Here is a 19,124-nt window from a genome sequence, read left to right on the forward strand (position 1 = left end):
CAGAATTACATCTTTTATAACCCCGAAAATTCTAGGGTTGGTTGGTGAGTTATCCAAATCTATAGCAATTCATGATATTTTATAATTCTGTTATGAATAGTTTCAACGAAAAGTCTGCACTCTACAGATATTCTAGCAATAATAGTTAAATCGGAAGTGTGCAATTGACATTCCTACTTATCCAAGTCATAGAACAGACTGTCTGTTCATGTTTTGCATTCTTTACATATATTTGTGCACTTGATGTTATATTTTTTGAAGGAGACAATGTGAAAACATATTTTTTTTTGTTTATACCGTCTGGCTATGTGGAACATGCATTGTTCCATGGAAGAGGAGGCAAAAGAGATCAAGAATATGTTTATTCATTTGTGCTTCATCCAATCCTTTTTTTGTACAAATATTTAGAATTCTATCATATTCTAATTTTTGATGTTTTATCATTGTAGTGCTATTTACACACACTCATACAATTACAAATAGAGGCTTCACTATGTATATATATACTCTATCTAATGTACTGTGATATCCACCCCCAAAATATCAAACAACTATATTTTTGTTGAAATCTATTAACAATGAACTAAATTTTTATCTTATCTCATCAAATTGTGAAGGATAAAAATGAATTCCTCCGGTTTCAAATTGCAAACAATAGCGTTGAAACATTTGCATCATGTCTTCATTGTATAATTTACAACTTGAATATAACACAACATAATAACAATGAAACTGAAAGAGACATGGCATAATACCTAAAATTCTATATAAAAGTACTCCAGTAGTTTTCTTACTGTCTTTATTTTTTTTAGAATATAATAGTTGTACTAAATAGTATACTGCAGTATTATAATTCTTATTAAATAGATCTGTGTTCATCGTTATAACTCAGTATTGAATGATCTTGTCACTTCAAACTCTCCATCAACTCTGGATGTGCAACCGTTTTAGAAGGATAAAGTTGTACAACGATTCCTTTCTCAATGAGTTTGTTCCACATTAAACTAATTTGATGAATAGTTGGATTCAGGGTTGGAAATGCCACCCAGACAACCCATTCATCTGAAAAGATATTGATCCGATATGAATACTGATATAAATCGCTCTAGGAATCTACACATATTCAATTGGTTTGTGTCACTTTTTTGAAATTTTGAAAGATTTGTTGTCTTATGTATAGCCTGGAGAGGAAAAAATAGTTTAGTAGGGTATTGCAGTTTTATAGTTGGTTGCTTTTCCCCCAATTTCCTTACATGCAATGTGGTGCTACCTCCACTGGTGAGCAGGCATTCCTTGTGAATGAACCTCCTTGAATGTTTTTAAGTGAGTGATTTTAATTACTTACGGTACTCTTGAGTGAGTTTAATCCCTTATATTGTGAGTTCTACCAATGCTACTGAGAGTAAATTGTCATTGAAACTAAATGAAAAGTGGCATAAAATACCTGAAAGACTGCAGAATGCATTGACCAAAAAATTCTTTTCGTCACATAGAGCCAGAATATCACCATTGAATAAGGCATCATCTGAATATTAAAATGTTTTAACTTTTTGATTGTCAATGTATTTTACCATTGCCAATTTAATCTGTAAATTTAATTATACATTAGGTACCTATTTTTTTCGCTTTATCATTTGTTCCTCCATCTGGAGTTAGAGTGTGTGAAGCCAAAGCAGCTGGTTCTGTATCAAAATATTGAATTTTTTATTTCATTTTACCTATATAGGTATATTTAGAAATAATACCTTCGCTCTTTTCCCTATGATAAACGCCGTCTCTTCGTTTGATCCTATGGCTTGTAAAGGTTTGGGGAGGAGAACTGAAATAAAGTAAAATGTACAATTACATATTTTCTGTTTTTAAATGCAGCTTTGATTTGGGTTGAACACTGAAATGTCTAATCTTCCAATTCAAATGTAACTGAATTCACTCGTATACTTTAGTTTGAATATTGCAGTGTTAGGTCATTTCTTCAGTTTTTTTTTATGAAACTTGTTTCAGGTCATCTGAAATAAATTATAAACTTACTTCTCATGTAATTCAGTAATCACCATTCGCATTCCTTCATTTGTATTGGAGATATTCCGTAATCTTACACCTATAACATCTTCTTTCATGATCTCATCGTTGGTGTGTAGCACCATATACCAGTCATCCTTAACCTGCACACAACAATTATATGGTTTGCAATTTCTACTGAATAATTTCATTATGCAATGAGAGTTTTTCTAAATCTCAACTTCTAACACCTGTGACGCATTTGGAAAGTCGAGTTCAGTGAAGATGTTGAAATCTCCAGATATATTATTGTGAGATGAATGTATTTGAAGTCCTCATGTTGTCTTAATCAAATTTTTGAAAAAAATGTAAGTGGATAATGAATGTTCCTTCTATATTGAAAATTGACTGAAGGTACCGGTAAAGGTTTTACTATTTAAATATATACATACCTTATCCCAGTCGATGTCTTCATTGTTCTCAGGAATTTTACATTCTTTTGCCTGGTTAATCTCGATGCCTATAGCAAGCATCAAAAGTGAAATATGAAATATGTTTTTCAAGGTCAGCATTTTATTTTAAAGCTGCTAAATAACTTAGTTCTATAAACTACAAAATTATGTACTTTTATAACCCGGCAAACTTTTAGGGTTTGTTGGTGAGTTCTCCAAATTTACAGCAATTTGTGAGATTTTATAATTCTGTTATAAATAGTTTCAACGAATGGACTATAGATATTTTAGCAATAATATTTAAACCGGAAGTGTTCAATTGACATCCTTACTTATCCAAGTCATAGAACAGAGTGTCCGTTCACATTTTGCATTCTGTACATATATTTATGCACTCGATGATGTAATATTTTCCAAAGAAGGCAATGTGAATACGTAATTTTTTTGTTTATACTGTCTATTGTGAGATGATATTGTAATGTTTAGTGTCTGTTCACGTTTTGCATCCTGTACATATATTTGTGCACTTGATGATGTTATATTTTCTAAAGAAGACTATGTGAATACATGATTTTTTTGTTTATACTGCCTGGCTATGTGGAACATGCATTGTTCCTTGGAAGAGGAGGCAAAAGAGATCAATAGATTCACATTTTCAAGAATATGTTTATTCATTTGTGCTTCATCCAATCCTTTTTCTGTACATGTAGAATTCTATCATATTCTAATTTTTAAAGTTTTATCATTGTAGTGCTATTTACTCACATTTATCCAATTACAGATATAAGCTTAAATGAATATATATATATATATACTCTATCTAATGTACTGTGATATCCACCCCCAAAATATCAAACCACTATATTTTTGTTTAAATTTATTAACAATGAAATAAAATCTTTAAATTATCTCATTAAATTAAGGACGATAAAGATAAATTCCTCTAGTTCAAAATTGCAAACGATAGCGGTAAAACCTTTGCATCATCTCTTCATTGTATAATTTCCAACCTAAAGATAGCACAACATAATAACAATAAAACTGAAAGGGACATGGCATAAGACCTAAAATTCCAACACAAAGTACTTCAGTAGTTTTCTTTCTGTCTTTTTTTTTCTAGAATATAATAGTTGTACCGAATAGTATACTGCAGTGTTATAATTTTAAATAAATGGATTTCTGTTCAAGGGGATAACTTAGTATTGAATGATCGTGTCACTTCAAACTTTCCATAAACTCTGGATGTTCAACAGTTTTAGAAGGATACAGTTGTACAATGATTCCTTTCTCAATGAGCTTGTTCCACATCAAACTAATTTGATGAATAGTTGGATTCAGGCTTGGAAACGCCACCCAGACAACCCATTCATCTGAAAAGAAATTGCCCCGATATAAATCGCTCTAGGAATATACATATATGCGATTGATTTGTGTCACTTTTTTGAAATATTTGTTGTTTTATGTACAGCCTGGAGAGGAAAGCTTAGTCTGGTCCGTTATTGCACTTTTAGTTGGTTGCTTCCCCCCCCCCCCCCAAGTTCCACCTCACACGCAATGTGATACTACCTTCACTAGTGAGCAGGCATTCCTTGTGAATGAACCTCTCAAGTAACTGATTTTTATTACTTACTAATTATATTACTTAGTCTTGAGTGAGTTCAATTTCCTTCATTGTGAGTTCTATCAATGCTACTGAGAGGGAATTGTCATTGAAACTAAATGAAAAGCGGCATAAAATACCTGAGAGACTGCAGAATGCATAGACCAAATAATTCTTTTCATCACATAGAACCAGATTATCACCATCGAATAAGGCATCATCTGAATATTAAAATGTTTTAACTTTTGGAATGTCAATGTATTTACTACCATCATCAATATATTCTGTAAATTCAATTATACATTACCTATTTTTTTAGCTTTATTATTTGTTCTTCCATCTGGTGTTAGAGTGTGTGAAGCCAAAACAGCTGGTTCTGTATGAAAATAATAAATTTTTTATTTCTTTTTTCATTCCAACTATATAGGTATATTCAAAAATGATACCTTCGCTCTTTTCCGCAAAATAAACGCCGTCTCTTCGTTTGGTAAAATCGAATGTTAAGGTTTGGGGAGGAGAACTGAAATAAAGTAAAATTTACAATTACATATCTGCTGCTCTGATTTGGTTTGGAAACTGAGTATTCTGATCTGTCAATTCAAATGTAACTCAATTCACTTGTATTACTTTAGTCTGAATATTGCGGACTTTGTGGTGTTAAGTAATTTGTCCAGTTTTATTTTTTGAACTTGTTTCAGGTTATTTCAAATAAATTATAAACTTACTTCTCATGTAAATCAATAACCACTATTCGCATTCCTTCATTTGTTTTGGTAAAATTCCGGAATTTTGCACCTATAACATCTTTTTTCATGACCTCATCATTAGTGTGTAGCCCCTGATACCAGTCATTCTTAACCTGCACACAACAATATGGTTTTCAATTTCTACTCAATAATTTCATTATGCACTGCGAGTTTTACCAAATCTCAACTTCTAACACCTGTGACACATTTGGAAAGTTGAAAGTTTGGAAAGATATATTATTGTGAGATAATTTTCTTGAAGTCCTAATGTTGTCTTAATCAAATTTTTGAAAAAAGTGTAAGCGGAAAATGAAAAATGTTTCAAATATATTAAAAATTGACTGGAAGTGAAGGTTTTACTATTTCATTATATAGGCCTACATACCTTATCCCAGTCGATGTCTTCATTGTTCTCTGGAATTTTACATTCTTTTGCCTGGTTAATCTTGATGCTTATAGCAAGCATCAAAAGTGAAATACACAATATGTTTTTTAAGGTCTGCATTTTATTTTAAAGCTGCTAAATCTTAGTTTTAAAAATCACAAAATTATGTACTTTCATAAACCTGAAAACTTTTAAAGTTTGTTGGTGAGTTATCCAAATTTACAGCAATTTGTGAGATTTCAGAATTAGATTATGAATAATTGCATCGAAAAGTCAATAGCTACTGTAGCAATAATATTTGAATCGGAAGAGTGCAATTGACATCCTCACTCATCCAAGTCGTAGAACAGACTGTCTGTTACAAGTCTTTCATTCTGTACATATATTGGTGTTGTGAAGATTTCATATTTACCCAAAGAAGGCAGTGGGAAATGAGTATTTATTTTTTGTTTATACTGTCTGGCTGTGTTGAACATGCATTGTTCTTTGGAAGAGGAGGCAGAAGTGATCAATAGATTCACATTTTCAAGAAAATGTTTATTCATTTGTCATTCATCCAATCATTTTTCTGTACAAATATTTAGAATTCCATCATATATCCTAATTTTTGATGTTTTATCATTGAAGTGCTATTACACACACCTATACAATTACAAATATAAGCTTTAATGGATATATATATATATACTCTATTTAATGTACTGTGATATCCACCCCCAAAATATCAAGCAACTATATTTTTGTTTAAATTTATTAACAATGAATTAAATTTTTATCTTATCTCATCAAATTGTAAAAATTAGAAATGAATTCCTTTAGTTTAAAATTGCAAACAAGAGCGTTGAAACATTTGCATCATGTCTTCATTGTATAATTTTCAACCTAATTATAGCACAACATAATAACAATGAAACTGAAAGATACATGGAATAAGACCTCACATTCTATATAAAAGTACTCGCGTACTTTTCTTACTGTCTTTGTTTTTCTAGAATATAATAGTTGTACTAAATAATATACTGCAGTGTTATGATTTCTATTGAATGGATTTCTGTTCATGGTTATAACTTAGTATTGAATGATCTTGTCAGGTCAAACTTCCATCAACTCTGGATGTTCAACAGTTTTTGAAGGATAAAGTTGTACAATGATTCCTTTTTCAATGAGCTTGTTTCACATTAAACTAATTTGATGAAAAGTTGGATTCAGGGTTGGAAATTCCGCCCAAACAACCCATTCATCTGAAAAAACATCGAGCTAATATTAGGAATTTACATATATGCAAATGGTTTATGTCACTTGTTTGAAAGATTTGTTGTCCTATGTACAGCCTGGGAGGGAAAAATAGTCTGGTTAGTTATTGCACTTATAGTTGGTTGCTTTCCCCCTAATTTCCACCTCACATGCAATGTGATACTACCTTCACTAGTGAGCAGGCATTTTTTGTGACTGTACCTACCAAGTGACTGATTTTTATTACCCACTAATTATAAAACTTACTCTTGAGTGAGTTTAATTCCCTCTATTGTGAGTTCTATCAATGCTGCTGAGAGCAAATTGTCATTGAAACTAAATGAAAAGTGGCGTAAAATACCTGAAAGACTGCAGAATGCATAGACCAAATAATTCTTTTTATCACATAGAGCCAGAATATCACCATTGAAAAGGCGTCATCTGAATATTAAAATGTTTCAACTTTTTGAATGTCAATGTATCCATCACCATTCACCAATCTAATATACAAATTCAATTATACATTACCTATTTTTTAGCATTATTATTTGTTCCTCCTTCTGGTGTTAGAGTGTGTGAAGCCGAAACAGCTGGTTCTGTTTCAAAATATTGAATTCTTTATTTATTTTCGTTACATTTTAACTATATAGGTATATTTAAAAATGATACCTTCGCTCTTTTTTCCGTAATAAACGCCGTCTCTTCGTTTGGATGATTCGATTGTAAAGGTTTGGGGAGGAGAACTGAAATTAAGTAAAATGTACAATTACATATCTTCTATTTTTGAATGCAGCTATGATTTTGGTTGGACACTTGAGTAGTATGATCTGCCAATTCGAATGTACGGTAACTGAATTCACTTGTATACTTTAGTTTGAATATTGCAGTGTTAGGTCATTTCTTCAGTTTCTTGTTTCAGGTCATCGGAAATATTTTATAAACTTACTTCTCATGTAATTCAGTAATCACCATTCGCATTCCTTCATTTGTTTTGGAGATATTCCGTAATCTTACACCTATAACATCTTTTTTCATGACCTCATCATTGGTGTGTAGCACCATATACCAGTCATCCTTAACCTGCACACAACAATTATATGGTTTACAATTTCTACTGAATAATTTCATTATGCAATGAGAGTTTTGCTAAATTTCAACTTTTAACACCTGTGACACATTTGGAAAGTCGAGTTCAGGGAAGATGTTGAAATCTCCAGATATATTATTGTGAGATGGATGTATTTGAAGTCCTAATGTTGTCTTAATCAAATTTTTGAAAAAAGTCTAAGCGAATAATGAATGTTGTATTTATTTTAAAAATTGATTGATTGAAGGTTTTACTATTTAATTATATACCTACCTTATCCCAGTCGATGTCTTCATTGTTTTCTGGAATTTTACATTCTTTTGCCTGGTTAATCTCAATGCTTATAGCAAGCATCAAAAGTGAAATAAATGTTATGTTTTTCAAGGTTAGCATTTGTTTTAAAGCTGCTAAATTCTAGTTCTATCAACTATAAAATTAAATATTTTCATACCCTAGTTCAGTGGTCTTCAAACTTTTTGAGACACGACCCCATCTACAATATTATTACGTATGATAAGCACTCGCATCCCGAGTTATATACATATATATGTTCACCTACAGACACGAAAAAAATATTTATCAAATTCGGAAATTTATTAAAAGAACCCAACAACAACCATATTTATTCAGTGTGAAGAATGCGACTGCTTCTTTCCAACGAGATCTTGCATTCGTGGCTTAATGTTGCTTAAGGTCAAACGCAAATCCTGTTCTACGTTTAATCGATTTCGGTGCTTTGATTTAGGCAGACTCATAGCACTAAAAGTCAAGCTTTCAAAAAGATTGATCATACGATATTTTTCTTTTATGTTTATCAGCCATTTAATAAATTGTAATTATCAATATGACGGTAGGCTGGAAAATGAGGCTTTGCAGTAAAAGCAACGGCCACTGTACAGTACATTTAAGACACAATAACGATTTACTTTAAAATATAAATTACTGTCGTTAAGCAATAGCCTTTTTATAAAAGAAGTCACTCCAATTCGAAATATTGAAACTTGCTAGCCTATGTAGCGTTATTCAACTTAACAGTGCAGACTACACGCTGTTGTGTATTTGTGTCATAGAACGCTGTTTTTCACACGGACTAAATTTGTGATTATGATGTCATAATTGATTTATCGTAATTGCTCTTGGTATTACCTGCTTGTTATTCATATTTTTGCTTGAAGTATCTAGCGTTTAGCCGAGAAGTCACACACATAATAAAAATAATAAAAGAAATGACAACGATGGGCACTCGGCACCCCAGAAATATATAAGGCGACCCCACTTGGGGTCGCGACCCACACTTTGGTGACCACTGCCCTAGTTGATTGTGATATTTCAGAATTATTTTATGCATATTCGCAATGTCTAAAAAAGTTTATACACATACTGTAGAAATACTATTCAAATCGGAAGAGTGCAATTGACATCCCTATATATCCAAGTCCTAGTACAGACTGTCCGTTACAAGTTTTGCATTCTGTACATATAATTGTGCACTTGATGACGTTATATTTTATAAGAAAGCAGTGTGAAATAAGTATTTTTTTGTTTATATTGTCTGGCTATGGGGAACATGCAAAAGAGATCAATAGATTCACATTTCCAAGAATATGTATATTCATATGTGCTACATCTACCGTAATTCTTTCCTGTACAAGTATGTAATTTAATCGTATCCCAATTTTCAATGTTTCATCATTGCAGTGCTATTTCTTAGGGATGGGACGAGATTCGGACTCGAATTTCGAGTCCACGTCATTTTTACTGAGTTCCGATTCAATTCTCTTTTTATTGATTGACGCTTGGGTTATGCGAGTTCACCTTCATAAAAGTCAGTATATGCAATATTTGAATGAAAAAATGTGAATCTTCACTTAAGCTCTCTAAAAATATTGTACATGTCGTATCACAGGCTCTTATCAGACAAATTTAATTCATTTCATCGCTAATGACCACATACCACATTAACCAATAAATTACTCTTCGCACACAAAATAGAAAGTGGAGCACCCCAAGGGAAATTCTATTAACACTATTTCCAAGTACAGCGCGTTCCATTTTGCTGTAAACACCTTTAAATCGGTGTTATGATAATTCCTTTTTTGTACTTGCACGTAACGTGAGAGTCATTATATAATCATAGGTGATGAGATAAATAAAGGGGTGAATTTGCAAGCCAAATTTTCCACTTTGAAAAGCGTTATTATAAAATACTAACTAAAATGAAAAATTATCGTTTTATTTAAAAAAGGAATTTTTTGAGGTTTTACACCATATTAACTAATATTTCAGTGTAGTGTAGTTTACAGGCTTCAGAAAGCAATGACTTGTACCAACTGTATCATAAAATGACTTGATCACCTGTCTGTGTGTGCAGATGTACATGGGTACAATTGAACTGGGTCAAATTTAAATGAGGGAAAATGTCAGCAGGTGCATATGTATGTCTGTGCAAATGTCTGCTGGTGCGAATACCTATGGGTGCAAACAATCATGAATGCAAATGTCTGTGAGTGCAATCTTATATGGGTGTTAATGTGTTTGTTCAATTGTCAATGGATGAGAATGTCCGCAGGTACAAAAGTATAGAATGTCCGCAGGTACAAAAGTATACAGTTGCTGTTGTTCTAGGTGCAGTTAATGGTACCGATATAAGTATGTGGGTGCAAAGCTTTTTTTTTGGTATAATAACCATTTTGGGTAAATGATGTTATTTTGTGATGAAATGTTTAAGAAAATATTACAAAAGATGTACCGTAATATCATTTTTGTTTATACTTGCAAAATATGTGGCAAAATCTCTATGACATACCGGTAATAGCATGGTGATCATAAAGCTGACCCCTGAAGTAATCAATAAATTTGGGAAGCTCTTTGTTGTTAATTTGATTTGTGTATCTAAAAGACTTTAATACTTCCTTGTGCACTTCATGATTATTGCATCTCAGTTGTTGGAATTTTATCTTATACCCAATCTGATATTTTTATTTTTTATAAATGCAAGATTATGAAAATCTTTTGACTTTCTTATTTTTTTTAAGTCAACTTCTCTACATCTACTTTCAACTATCCTTCTAAAGAAGTATTCACATAAACTTTGAATTTTCAAGTTATTTGTAGCTTCACTATATTCATCCATGATAATGTAGTTGAATATCACCTGCCCACTAAATATTATATTGCCTCGAAAATACATATTAAAGTTTGGATATTTTTGCCTATCTCTAGCTAGGAAACTTTTGCCATTTCCAAAACTCATCTTCATATTTTAGCCTACCTATTTCAACTAAATAACTTTTGCCACTCCCATATTATCTCATCTCCCATCATTTGCGGGAATATAATTGAAATGACAAATATTGATTTTCTATTTAAATATGTCGCCTGTGATAAATACCATTATGGAATTTAAAAAGAAAATATTTTCTCTGACAAACATACACCTTGTTCTATGATTGTGTTGCGTAATCTATTTTCATTTTAAGCTCAAAAATGTACTTTAATGGTCATTATTCAAGGAAAAACTTTCTACAAATTTGATTATCCGAAGCAATAAATTTTTGAACTTGTTTCAATTATGATAATCATATTATTAAACATTAGAGCGCAATTGTGAATACAGTTAAAATAGTAAATTTCACCAAATTTCTGTTTCCTAATTTACGAAAAATGTGGATTATAATGAATTACTTTGCTTACAGGATAAAGAATATTTGCAAAAGCAGCTCAATGATGCAACAGCTAAATTGGACACCAGTTCTGAATTGTTGAAGAGAACAGAAGATCAGTTAGAAAATGCAAAGAAAGCTCGAGAAGAATTGTATGAGAAATATGTTTCATCCAGAGATGAAAATAGACTTGAATACGAGAGAAGACTGCAAACAGAATTGGATAGAATACGGTAAGTTTTTTTATATGACATATTTATGACCCTGAAATCTAACCCCAAATCCATCAAAACTGTATCCATAAAAAAAATATTCCAACTTACCCAATATTTTTCACCATCAGGGGCAGCCCTGTCCTTACACCGACCTGCCGTGGTTACGGCACCAAAATTTTACCCGCCATTGGTTTTCAATTTGCTGTCGCGTTAACGGCAGCTCATCATTGTTTGTGCCAGCTAAAAAGTGAGTTGCCATAAGTTTAGCCATAGCGGCCAGCCATGGTTTGGAAATACCGCCATGGTTTTGCGGCAGCTTCAGAGGCATTGAAATACTTAAAGCTGCACTTGCAGTATGGAGCACTTTGAGAACTTATGTCCTACCCAATTTATTACACTTTAGCTGAGGTGCATGGGATTTTAATCTGCGATGCTAAAATAGTTATATTTATCGCTTTAACAACTAGGCCACCACTCCCACTTGAAATCATTATTAATAGAGTATTACTGAATCAATTATAGTTAGTCCATAGATGAGAAAAATTTGTATCAATAATTGAATATTAAATACAGAGCATAGCCCAAGATAGTGTGAATTAGAGTAAACAGAATATAAAAAAAATGAAATTTAAGTGGACTGAATTTTCAATGTTATCCTGGCGATTTACACCAACCCTAAGTATTTTTAGAAAAATTGATATCAAACAGCGTAAAAATGCTGTTTTAAGATAGATTGTGGATTGGGAAAAATTTACAATTGACCTTGGTTCCAAGTTTATTAAAAATTTTTACTCCAGCTCTGATTTCCTAATGAAATAAAATTTTTATAATGAATGTTTGGGCGTGCACCAGCCTTTTTTAATAGACTGTTATGAATTATGACCTCAATTATTATTGTAAAAGGCGGAAATTCCAACTCTCACGTCTGACTCTGTGGATTTCAAATTTTGCTATAGAAAGTTTTAGAATGCGGCTCTGGGTTTTATTCCAATGAAAACATGTCAAACTTTCGACTCTGCAGCGCCGGTTTTTAAGTGTGACTCGTATCTAATAATATACTTTTCCTATTAATTAATATACCAGGATGCAGACTGATACTGAAATTGGTAAACTTCAGACTGATACGAAAGAATCATATGAAAGAGAGAATCGTGGTTTACGCGAGGCAAGAGATTTGGCCAATCAAGAACGCGATCAGGTATTGTAGTACTTGGGTAAATTTTCTACTGTTCCGATCATTGATAATTAAGTTTGGCATATATGTTATAAACGTATGGGGAGTGTAGACATTCATTTTCATCACTTGATGGATCTAAATTTAGAATATTCCCTTTTCATTGGCTTGACTTGTCCAGAATTGAAACTTGTTTTGGACTTTATTTGAGTATTTTTTTTTAATGTTCATTTTTTTGCATTGGTTGCCCCTCTTGCCATCTTAATCACCGATCATCGAACCAATATTTTTCCCAAACCCACTATATCGTAATAAATATTTTGCTTGGAGATCATTCTCCTTCATTTCTGAGTGAGTGCGTGACCATGTTTCGAGCAAATTTTTTTAATATCCGATTACATAAAAATCCTACTTAATTTTTTCGTGCTTCTGATATATCTCAAGTTACTCATCTTGGATGATCATAACCATCTGTAACTGCATAATAGTATTTACTAGGAACAAATGGAATAAATAAAAGCTCAATATCTTTTGTTAAAAAAATTAAAATTACAATTGATGTTTTTTCCAGGCCGTAAAGTTTAGGGACGAAGCCGAGAAACGAAGTGAGAAGTATCTATCTGAACTCCGAGCTTTAGAAGCCAGTGTGGATTCTCGAATTAGTGATTTCCAAAATGAAGCTCGGACAAAATCATTTGAACTTGATAGGCTACAAGTGAGTAACATGAATTGGGTGTTCAATTTAATCAACGTCATGTTTTCCGTTCACAAGACTACCATGTCTAGGTTTTTAAGTAGGTCTTGTTGGACACAAAGTGTGTATTGTGTATATGTATAAGTTTCTGAAATTGGGACCTATGGTGTAAATGCTTTAAGATGAATAGATGGACATAAAGATGACAGCTTAGATTAATAAACTCAAAATATTATTTTTCAATTCTGCTTTTAACTTTAATTCAATTTTCCAGAAGTTTCATTTTGTTCTGAGTTAAACCTAAACAATATTTTGAATGTAAAATTGAATCTTACTATTTTTAGTTAATGTACGAAGAAACAAGCAAAAATCTTCTCAAGTCAAATGAAGATTGCGAAAGATTGAATAAAAAACTGGAGATTGTCACATTGGATTATACTGAGTTAGAAAAAAGATCATCAGTCACAGAAACCGAACTCAAATCGGCAATCAGGGAAGCAGAAGCTAGATTGACATCATATGAAAAAATGGAAAAGGTAACGAGGCAAATTTATGGCTTGAAATCGAAACATTTTGATGAGGTATGCAAATGATGTGCACCTACAAAACAGATTGGAAATTGATTGCTCAGTCTGGCCTAAATAATTGGAAAAAGTGGTGAATTTTATGAATTCTTCTTGCAGTTAAATGAACATAGGAAAGTAGTTTGGTATATCAGTGGTTCCTGACCTTTTTCAGCGCTATTGATCTCCTTGATAATTTTATTAGGTTTGGGTACCCTTCTTAATAAAAACAAGTAGTCTCGGCTTGAAACATTATTTTATCAAAATCGCACAAAGAAAGCGAAGACACTCAAAATTTAAAGGGTGATATAAGATGTGCTCTGTCAAAAATTCCTTGCATAGTTGAGGTACCCAAGACCAAATATTATTAGTAAACATGCCATGACAACCTGATTGAAATGAATAAAACCAATCAATCGCCCATATAAACAAGGTTTTGTGTAATTTGTGCATTTTTTTTTCTAGGAACTTGATGATGTTGTGATGCAAGCAGCAGAGGTTGAAGAAGATGATGAAACAGCAGAGAGAGTTCTTTTCTCATATGGATATGGTGCTAATGTTCCCATCAATGCAAAAATGAGAATGAAACAGAGTGTGCATTTGGCTCGCAGGTGTGTGTTTTTGACAATTCTTGTTTACTATGTGATCAACCAATAAGCCTAATTTGAGCTCTTCTGTTTTAAAAAAAATTCTAGGTTTCTTGTTTGCAATTGCTACTACACATACCTGTACTTATGTGTCTAGTTTTAATTTAATACATTGCACTGAATATCTAAATAATGGTGACATAACATTTTTATAAATGTTCGACTGCGCTAATGCAAATACGGATTGCCGTCTGCAAGTTAGGGTATTGGTGATATCAAATTGATAACAATTCTTGAATTATTGGTATTATGTAGCGTTATTTGTCAGAATTTATTTGCCGCTTTTTCAAATTTATTACAATGTCGGTGTTTCAATTTATAATAGAATTCTGCAACTGGAGAAGTTGAATACAAGCCTACATGCTGAGATACAAATAAAAGAAAGAGAAATGAAGAAGGTTTGTGATCTTTCCAGTTGCCATAACCCAATCATGTAAACATCTTCCATGATTTAGTGACTCAAATATATTAATGCCTCGTGGTTTAGAAAATGCAGGTCATATTTTTTTGATACACGAGGCTTATTCGTTCAATGTACTTTGAACAAGGCGCTACTGATATTTAAAGAGCAACTAATATTTGGAAAAACAGGATTTGTTGTACTTTTGCATTACCTACTCAATCCATTACTTTTGGTGAGGTGCATGGAATTTAAACCAAGATGTATAATCTGTGGTGCTGAAAGTATGCCGCTTCAATGATAGGGCATCATGCTCATCTATAATGATGATGTATGAAAGGATTGCTTGACTCCCCTCATTGCAAGGTTGTTCACTGCTGCATGCTTGCTTTATTGCATCATAATTACATGTCTGGAAAATAACTATTCCCATTGATATAAAATTCATACCCTGAAACACTGATACTTTACTTTTGTTACAGATTAGCCTACAGCTGGAAAATGCGGAGAACCTGATTGATCAATGCAAACAACCGTACAGTTATCTAATAGAGGGAATGCAACAACGTGACTTGGAAATTTCATCGCTGAAAAAAACTTTGTCCAAACTTGAGAATGATTTTGATGAAAAAGATAAAGAAAATAAACATGTTGGTTTTTATTTCAAGAACTAGGTTAAGTATGATCACTGAAGTTCTAAGTGTGAAATTCATACCAAATTTTTATCACCATGCAGTTGCGAAGGGGTGAATTACCGAATTAGTCACAGACCACTGAAGAGAAGTACTTCTAGAAAAATAATTTTTGCCCAAGGTTGTTTTGAGACTCTGTATTTTCTGTATCTATGTACTTCTGCAACAAATCACCACTGACATACTTGTATTTCTGCAACGATTCACCACCGACACAGATGTATTTCTCCAACGGTTCACCACTGACACAGATGTGTGTCTGCAACAATTCACCACTGACACACATGTATTTCTCCAACGGTTCACCACTGACGACACGCATGTATTTCTGCAACAAATCACCACTGACACACATGTATTTCTGCAACGATTCACCACTGACACAGATGTGTTTCTGCAACAAATCACCACTGACACACATGTATTTCTGCAACGATTCACCACTGACACAGATGTGTTTCTGCAACAAATCACCACTGACACACATGTATTTCTGCAACGATTCACCACTGACACAGATGTGTTTCTGCAACAAATCACCACTGACACACATGTATTTCTGCAACGATTCACCACTGACACAGATGTGTTTCTGCAACGATTCACCACCGACACACATGTATTTCTCCAACGGTTCACCACTAACACAAATGTATTTCTGCAACAATTCACCAATTACACAAATGTATTTCTGCAGCAATTCACCACTGACACAGTATTTGTGCAACAATTCACCCCTGACCAGCGAATTTCTCAAATCACATTGATTCAAATAACAACAAATGGGTTATCAATCACACACGCACAACCGCTGAGATGTGAACTTTTCTATCAAAAAATTTTCTTTTTCAGCTACTTGATGTTCGGAAGAAGTTGTCATTGGATTTGGATAAATTACTCAGTCATAGACAAGAGATGGCTGTAATGCGACAAGTTGTGAAAGGTTTAACACAGCAGAAGTTTTCCCCTGAAGATGGGAATGTTCTGGCTGCACTCGATTCCAACAAAAATACTAATTTGAAATTGACTTCTCATGATGATAGCAGAAGCGATAAACAACTATCAGTTTCAGCACTACGACCTGCACCAGTTGTTTTCACTAAAGAACGAAATCTTAGATTTGATCCGCAACAATACAAGAAGTTCAACTCGTCTTAACAAGTCTATGTATAACCAAAAGATTTGTAAGTGTTGAAGACCATATCTATGGCCCAGACTTGACAGAATATCAAATTGTCTTGGCTGGAATTTATTTTTCTAACAGAATTATTTATTGGATATTTTATTATACTTCAAGTTCTTATAAAATAAAATCAATATTGTTGTGATGATAATTGTTAAAACCAGAGTTGATTGTAATCAAAGTGGTAATTTATCCAAGCAAATATGCTGGGTAACTGTAATGGGACATAATCGGAAAAAGTCTAATTTGTCAGCTGGATTACGACAGTATTGTAATCAGTAGAGTTGCAGTTTATATATTTTCATAAAGAAAGTGTGGTTTATGCTTATTTAGAGCAGAAGTTTTTACAGCAAACATTTGGTGTTATGGAGCACGTGAAGAGATTGAATATTATTTGCAGACCCCCACAATAAATTTATAAAAAAAAAAAAAAACATTGTTGTCCATCTGACCTTATGGATTTGGTCATATTTGAATTACTGCGTTGTTGCCACATTTAGACACTACTGTTGCCAAATTTTTTCAACGTTGTTATTGCTCTTTTGAACAATTATAAAATTAGCCAAGTCAGTATTTATCAATGAGTAACTCGCGGAGCCCCTAGGCTCCGAGCACTTTGAAAACCTATAGTTCAGTTGTAGGGTGTAGGGTATGAAAGCCGGCTGAAATCTTCTCAGTTATCCAACATACAATACAATTAGTGTAGTTTGATCCGAGTGGAAATGTGGGTTGGAAGTAATGAAAGCTTGCAATTATGAATTGTCTACAATCAGGGTTGTCCAAAATGAATCGAATATCATAGTATTCGAATACCTTTTCGGCTGATTTTCGAAAAAATTCGAATAGTAGCCACTTTTCGCCGTAAACGTGGTGTTTCGTTTTACGGGAATCTTCGAACGACTTTTTACGCTGTCTCACGTATTGTAATGACGATGAAATAGAATCGGCACTTTGATTGTTTATATTCTGTGCGATCGTACGTCGCATAGTGTTGCGACACATTTGCACGTTTGCGTGGGTGGACATTGCCGACATTCGTCTACGAGGCTTTTAATTTACAAATTCATTTCCTTCACGTCGAAAAATTGACAATTACCGCTTTTCTATGCCCAATTTTTTGGCCTGATTTTTTTTTGGAGGGCGTCTAATTGAGAAAGTATGTTTATTTTATTTCTATGTGGCCTGCTTATTAGTCTTCTCAAGCATGATTTGTGTAACCTTATATTTGGGTCTTAGGGTCTGCCAATCATGATATTTAATCGCAGGCCGGTTATCGTTACTTTAAAGAGAAACATGGCCACCGAGTGAAAGTGATTTGTGACCCTTTCGTTTTGCCGATTCAGCAGAACACGACAGGGACAGGAAAACACAGCTGTGAAATAACCCGTGGACGTACAGTGTAGTACTTATCACATTTCAAAATTATTTTAACATTCGGGTTAATAGGTTGTCCAAAATGATTGCCGCTTTACAACTTAAATTTACCGCTCAATTGTTAAAAATAGTTAATTCTGTGAGTATGATTCTACCAAACTAACATGATCTGGTTCTAAGCATAAAATTATTAGCGCATATCACAGGGACACATTTTTCTACCAGTCTTATTGGAGGCCTATATGGAAAAAAAACTTTTTTGAGTGCTAAAAATAGACATCGTCCTATTTGCCATGTGGACTTATTAGCCGGGAATGACGGTATTTATAGCCGTCATTGTTACGATATCCAATAAATTGGCACAAGTTGGAAAAACAAGTTGATTTATTAGAAAATAATTTCTGGCAAATAATTCTGATAACGATAGTTAAAAGTATCGATCCTTTACCAGGATGATTTTTTGTTGCGCAAAATAATCCAATCCTTGACTTGTACCAGCATTTAAAATGTCATGTCGTATTAATTTAATTCCGTTCAACGTAACTCATTGTTGTATGGACAATCTGTGGACATAAAATGTGTGGTAAACTGACCGATATTATTAAATATTGATTCCTATTTTCATATTGAGAAAATAATGAAAGTATTAATACCAAATACCACGGGTATTTGTGGACATGAAATACGTGGTAAACTGCCCAATTATATTTAATTTTGGATTCGTATTTACAAAATAATAGAACTATTATAATTCTAAAATGCAACGGCGATCTGTGGCCTTAAAATGTGTGGTAAACTGCCCGATTTACCAACATTTGAGTTATGATTATAGAACTAAATTAACACGGTAAGGCATTTTAAATAGTGGTATCGGTCATGGATTCGAATATTTTACGCAGCACAAAATCATCCTAGTAAAAAGTCCATACTTTTAAATACAAATCAATGGCAACCATTATCCAAATTAGTTCCCAAAAAGCGGGATAAAGTATAAATTCTTTCTCCGACTTGTGACAATT

General features: G+C 33.0%; 3 protein-coding genes across 4 annotated transcripts in view; 1 reads left to right on the top strand and 2 right to left on the bottom strand.

The window, feature by feature from the left end:
• LOC120346741 (progesterone-induced-blocking factor 1-like) overlaps positions 1–16,901 on the top strand; it is a 33,421-nt gene extending 16,520 nt beyond the window's left edge. Inside the window, exons 8-15 of the mRNA XM_039416555.2 lie at positions 11,197–11,396; positions 12,462–12,576; positions 13,124–13,267; positions 13,591–13,782; positions 14,275–14,420; positions 14,782–14,854; positions 15,339–15,506; positions 16,401–16,901. Of these exons, the coding sequence (XP_039272489.2) occupies positions 11,197–11,396; positions 12,462–12,576; positions 13,124–13,267; positions 13,591–13,782; positions 14,275–14,420; positions 14,782–14,854; positions 15,339–15,506; positions 16,401–16,706 (1,344 nt within the window). The 3' untranslated portion in view covers positions 16,707–16,901. The remainder of the gene's footprint in view (positions 1–11,196; positions 11,397–12,461; positions 12,577–13,123; positions 13,268–13,590; positions 13,783–14,274; positions 14,421–14,781; positions 14,855–15,338; positions 15,507–16,400) is intronic.
• Positions 610–2,828, bottom strand: LOC120346744 (uncharacterized). Its single transcript, XM_039416558.2, has 6 exons — positions 2,451–2,828; positions 2,029–2,162; positions 1,746–1,819; positions 1,614–1,682; positions 1,445–1,525; positions 610–1,062 (listed from the first exon to the last, which is right to left on the bottom strand). Exons 1-6 carry the CDS (start codon positions 2,568–2,570, stop codon positions 908–910), a joined length of 633 nt encoding a protein of 210 aa, XP_039272492.2. The 5' UTR covers positions 2,571–2,828; the 3' UTR covers positions 610–907.
• Positions 3,313–8,630, bottom strand: LOC120346743 (uncharacterized). Of its 2 annotated transcripts, none has more exons than XM_078114971.1 (6): positions 7,775–8,630; positions 7,361–7,494; positions 7,084–7,157; positions 4,358–4,426; positions 4,191–4,271; positions 3,313–3,820 (listed from the first exon to the last, which is right to left on the bottom strand). In XM_078114971.1, the coding sequence occupies exons 1-6, from the start codon at positions 7,892–7,894 to the stop codon at positions 3,666–3,668; spliced, it is 633 nt and encodes a 210-aa protein (XP_077971097.1). In that variant the 5' UTR covers positions 7,895–8,630; the 3' UTR covers positions 3,313–3,665. The 2 variants fall into 2 exon arrangements, with proteins under 2 accessions (XP_077971097.1, XP_039272491.2); XM_039416557.2 differs by lacking the exons at positions 7,084–7,157; positions 7,361–7,494; positions 7,775–8,630 and adding exons at positions 4,497–4,570; positions 4,776–4,909; positions 5,182–5,499.
• Positions 16,902–19,124: the final 2,223 nt, after the last annotated feature.

The sequence above is a fragment of the Styela clava genome, chromosome 8 (assembly GCF_964204865.1).
Source record: "Styela clava chromosome 8, kaStyClav1.hap1.2, whole genome shotgun sequence".
Classification (NCBI taxonomy): Eukaryota; Metazoa; Chordata; class Ascidiacea; order Stolidobranchia; family Styelidae; genus Styela; species Styela clava.

Excerpts from the sequence above, each read along its gene's own strand:
- LOC120346744 (XM_039416558.2), bottom strand. The coding sequence starts at position 2,570 with ATGCTGACCTTGAAAAACATATTTCATATTTCACTTTTGATGCTTGCT. Across the intron at positions 1,820-2,028 it reads ATTACTGAATTACATGAGAA|TTCTCCTCCCCAAACCTTTA; the intron begins GTAAGTTTATAA and ends ACTTTATTTCAG. Across the intron at positions 1,683-1,745 it reads TCATAGGGAAAAGAGCGAAG|AACCAGCTGCTTTGGCTTCA; the intron begins GTATTATTTCTA and ends ATTTTGATACAG.
- LOC120346743 (XM_078114971.1), bottom strand. The coding sequence starts at position 7,894 with ATGCTAACCTTGAAAAACATAACATTTATTTCACTTTTGATGCTTGCT. Across the intron at positions 7,495-7,774 it reads AAGACATCGACTGGGATAAG|GTTAAGGATGACTGGTATAT; the intron begins GTAGGTATATAA and ends TGTTGTGTGCAG. Across the intron at positions 7,158-7,360 it reads ATTACTGAATTACATGAGAA|TTCTCCTCCCCAAACCTTTA; the intron begins GTAAGTTTATAA and ends ACTTAATTTCAG.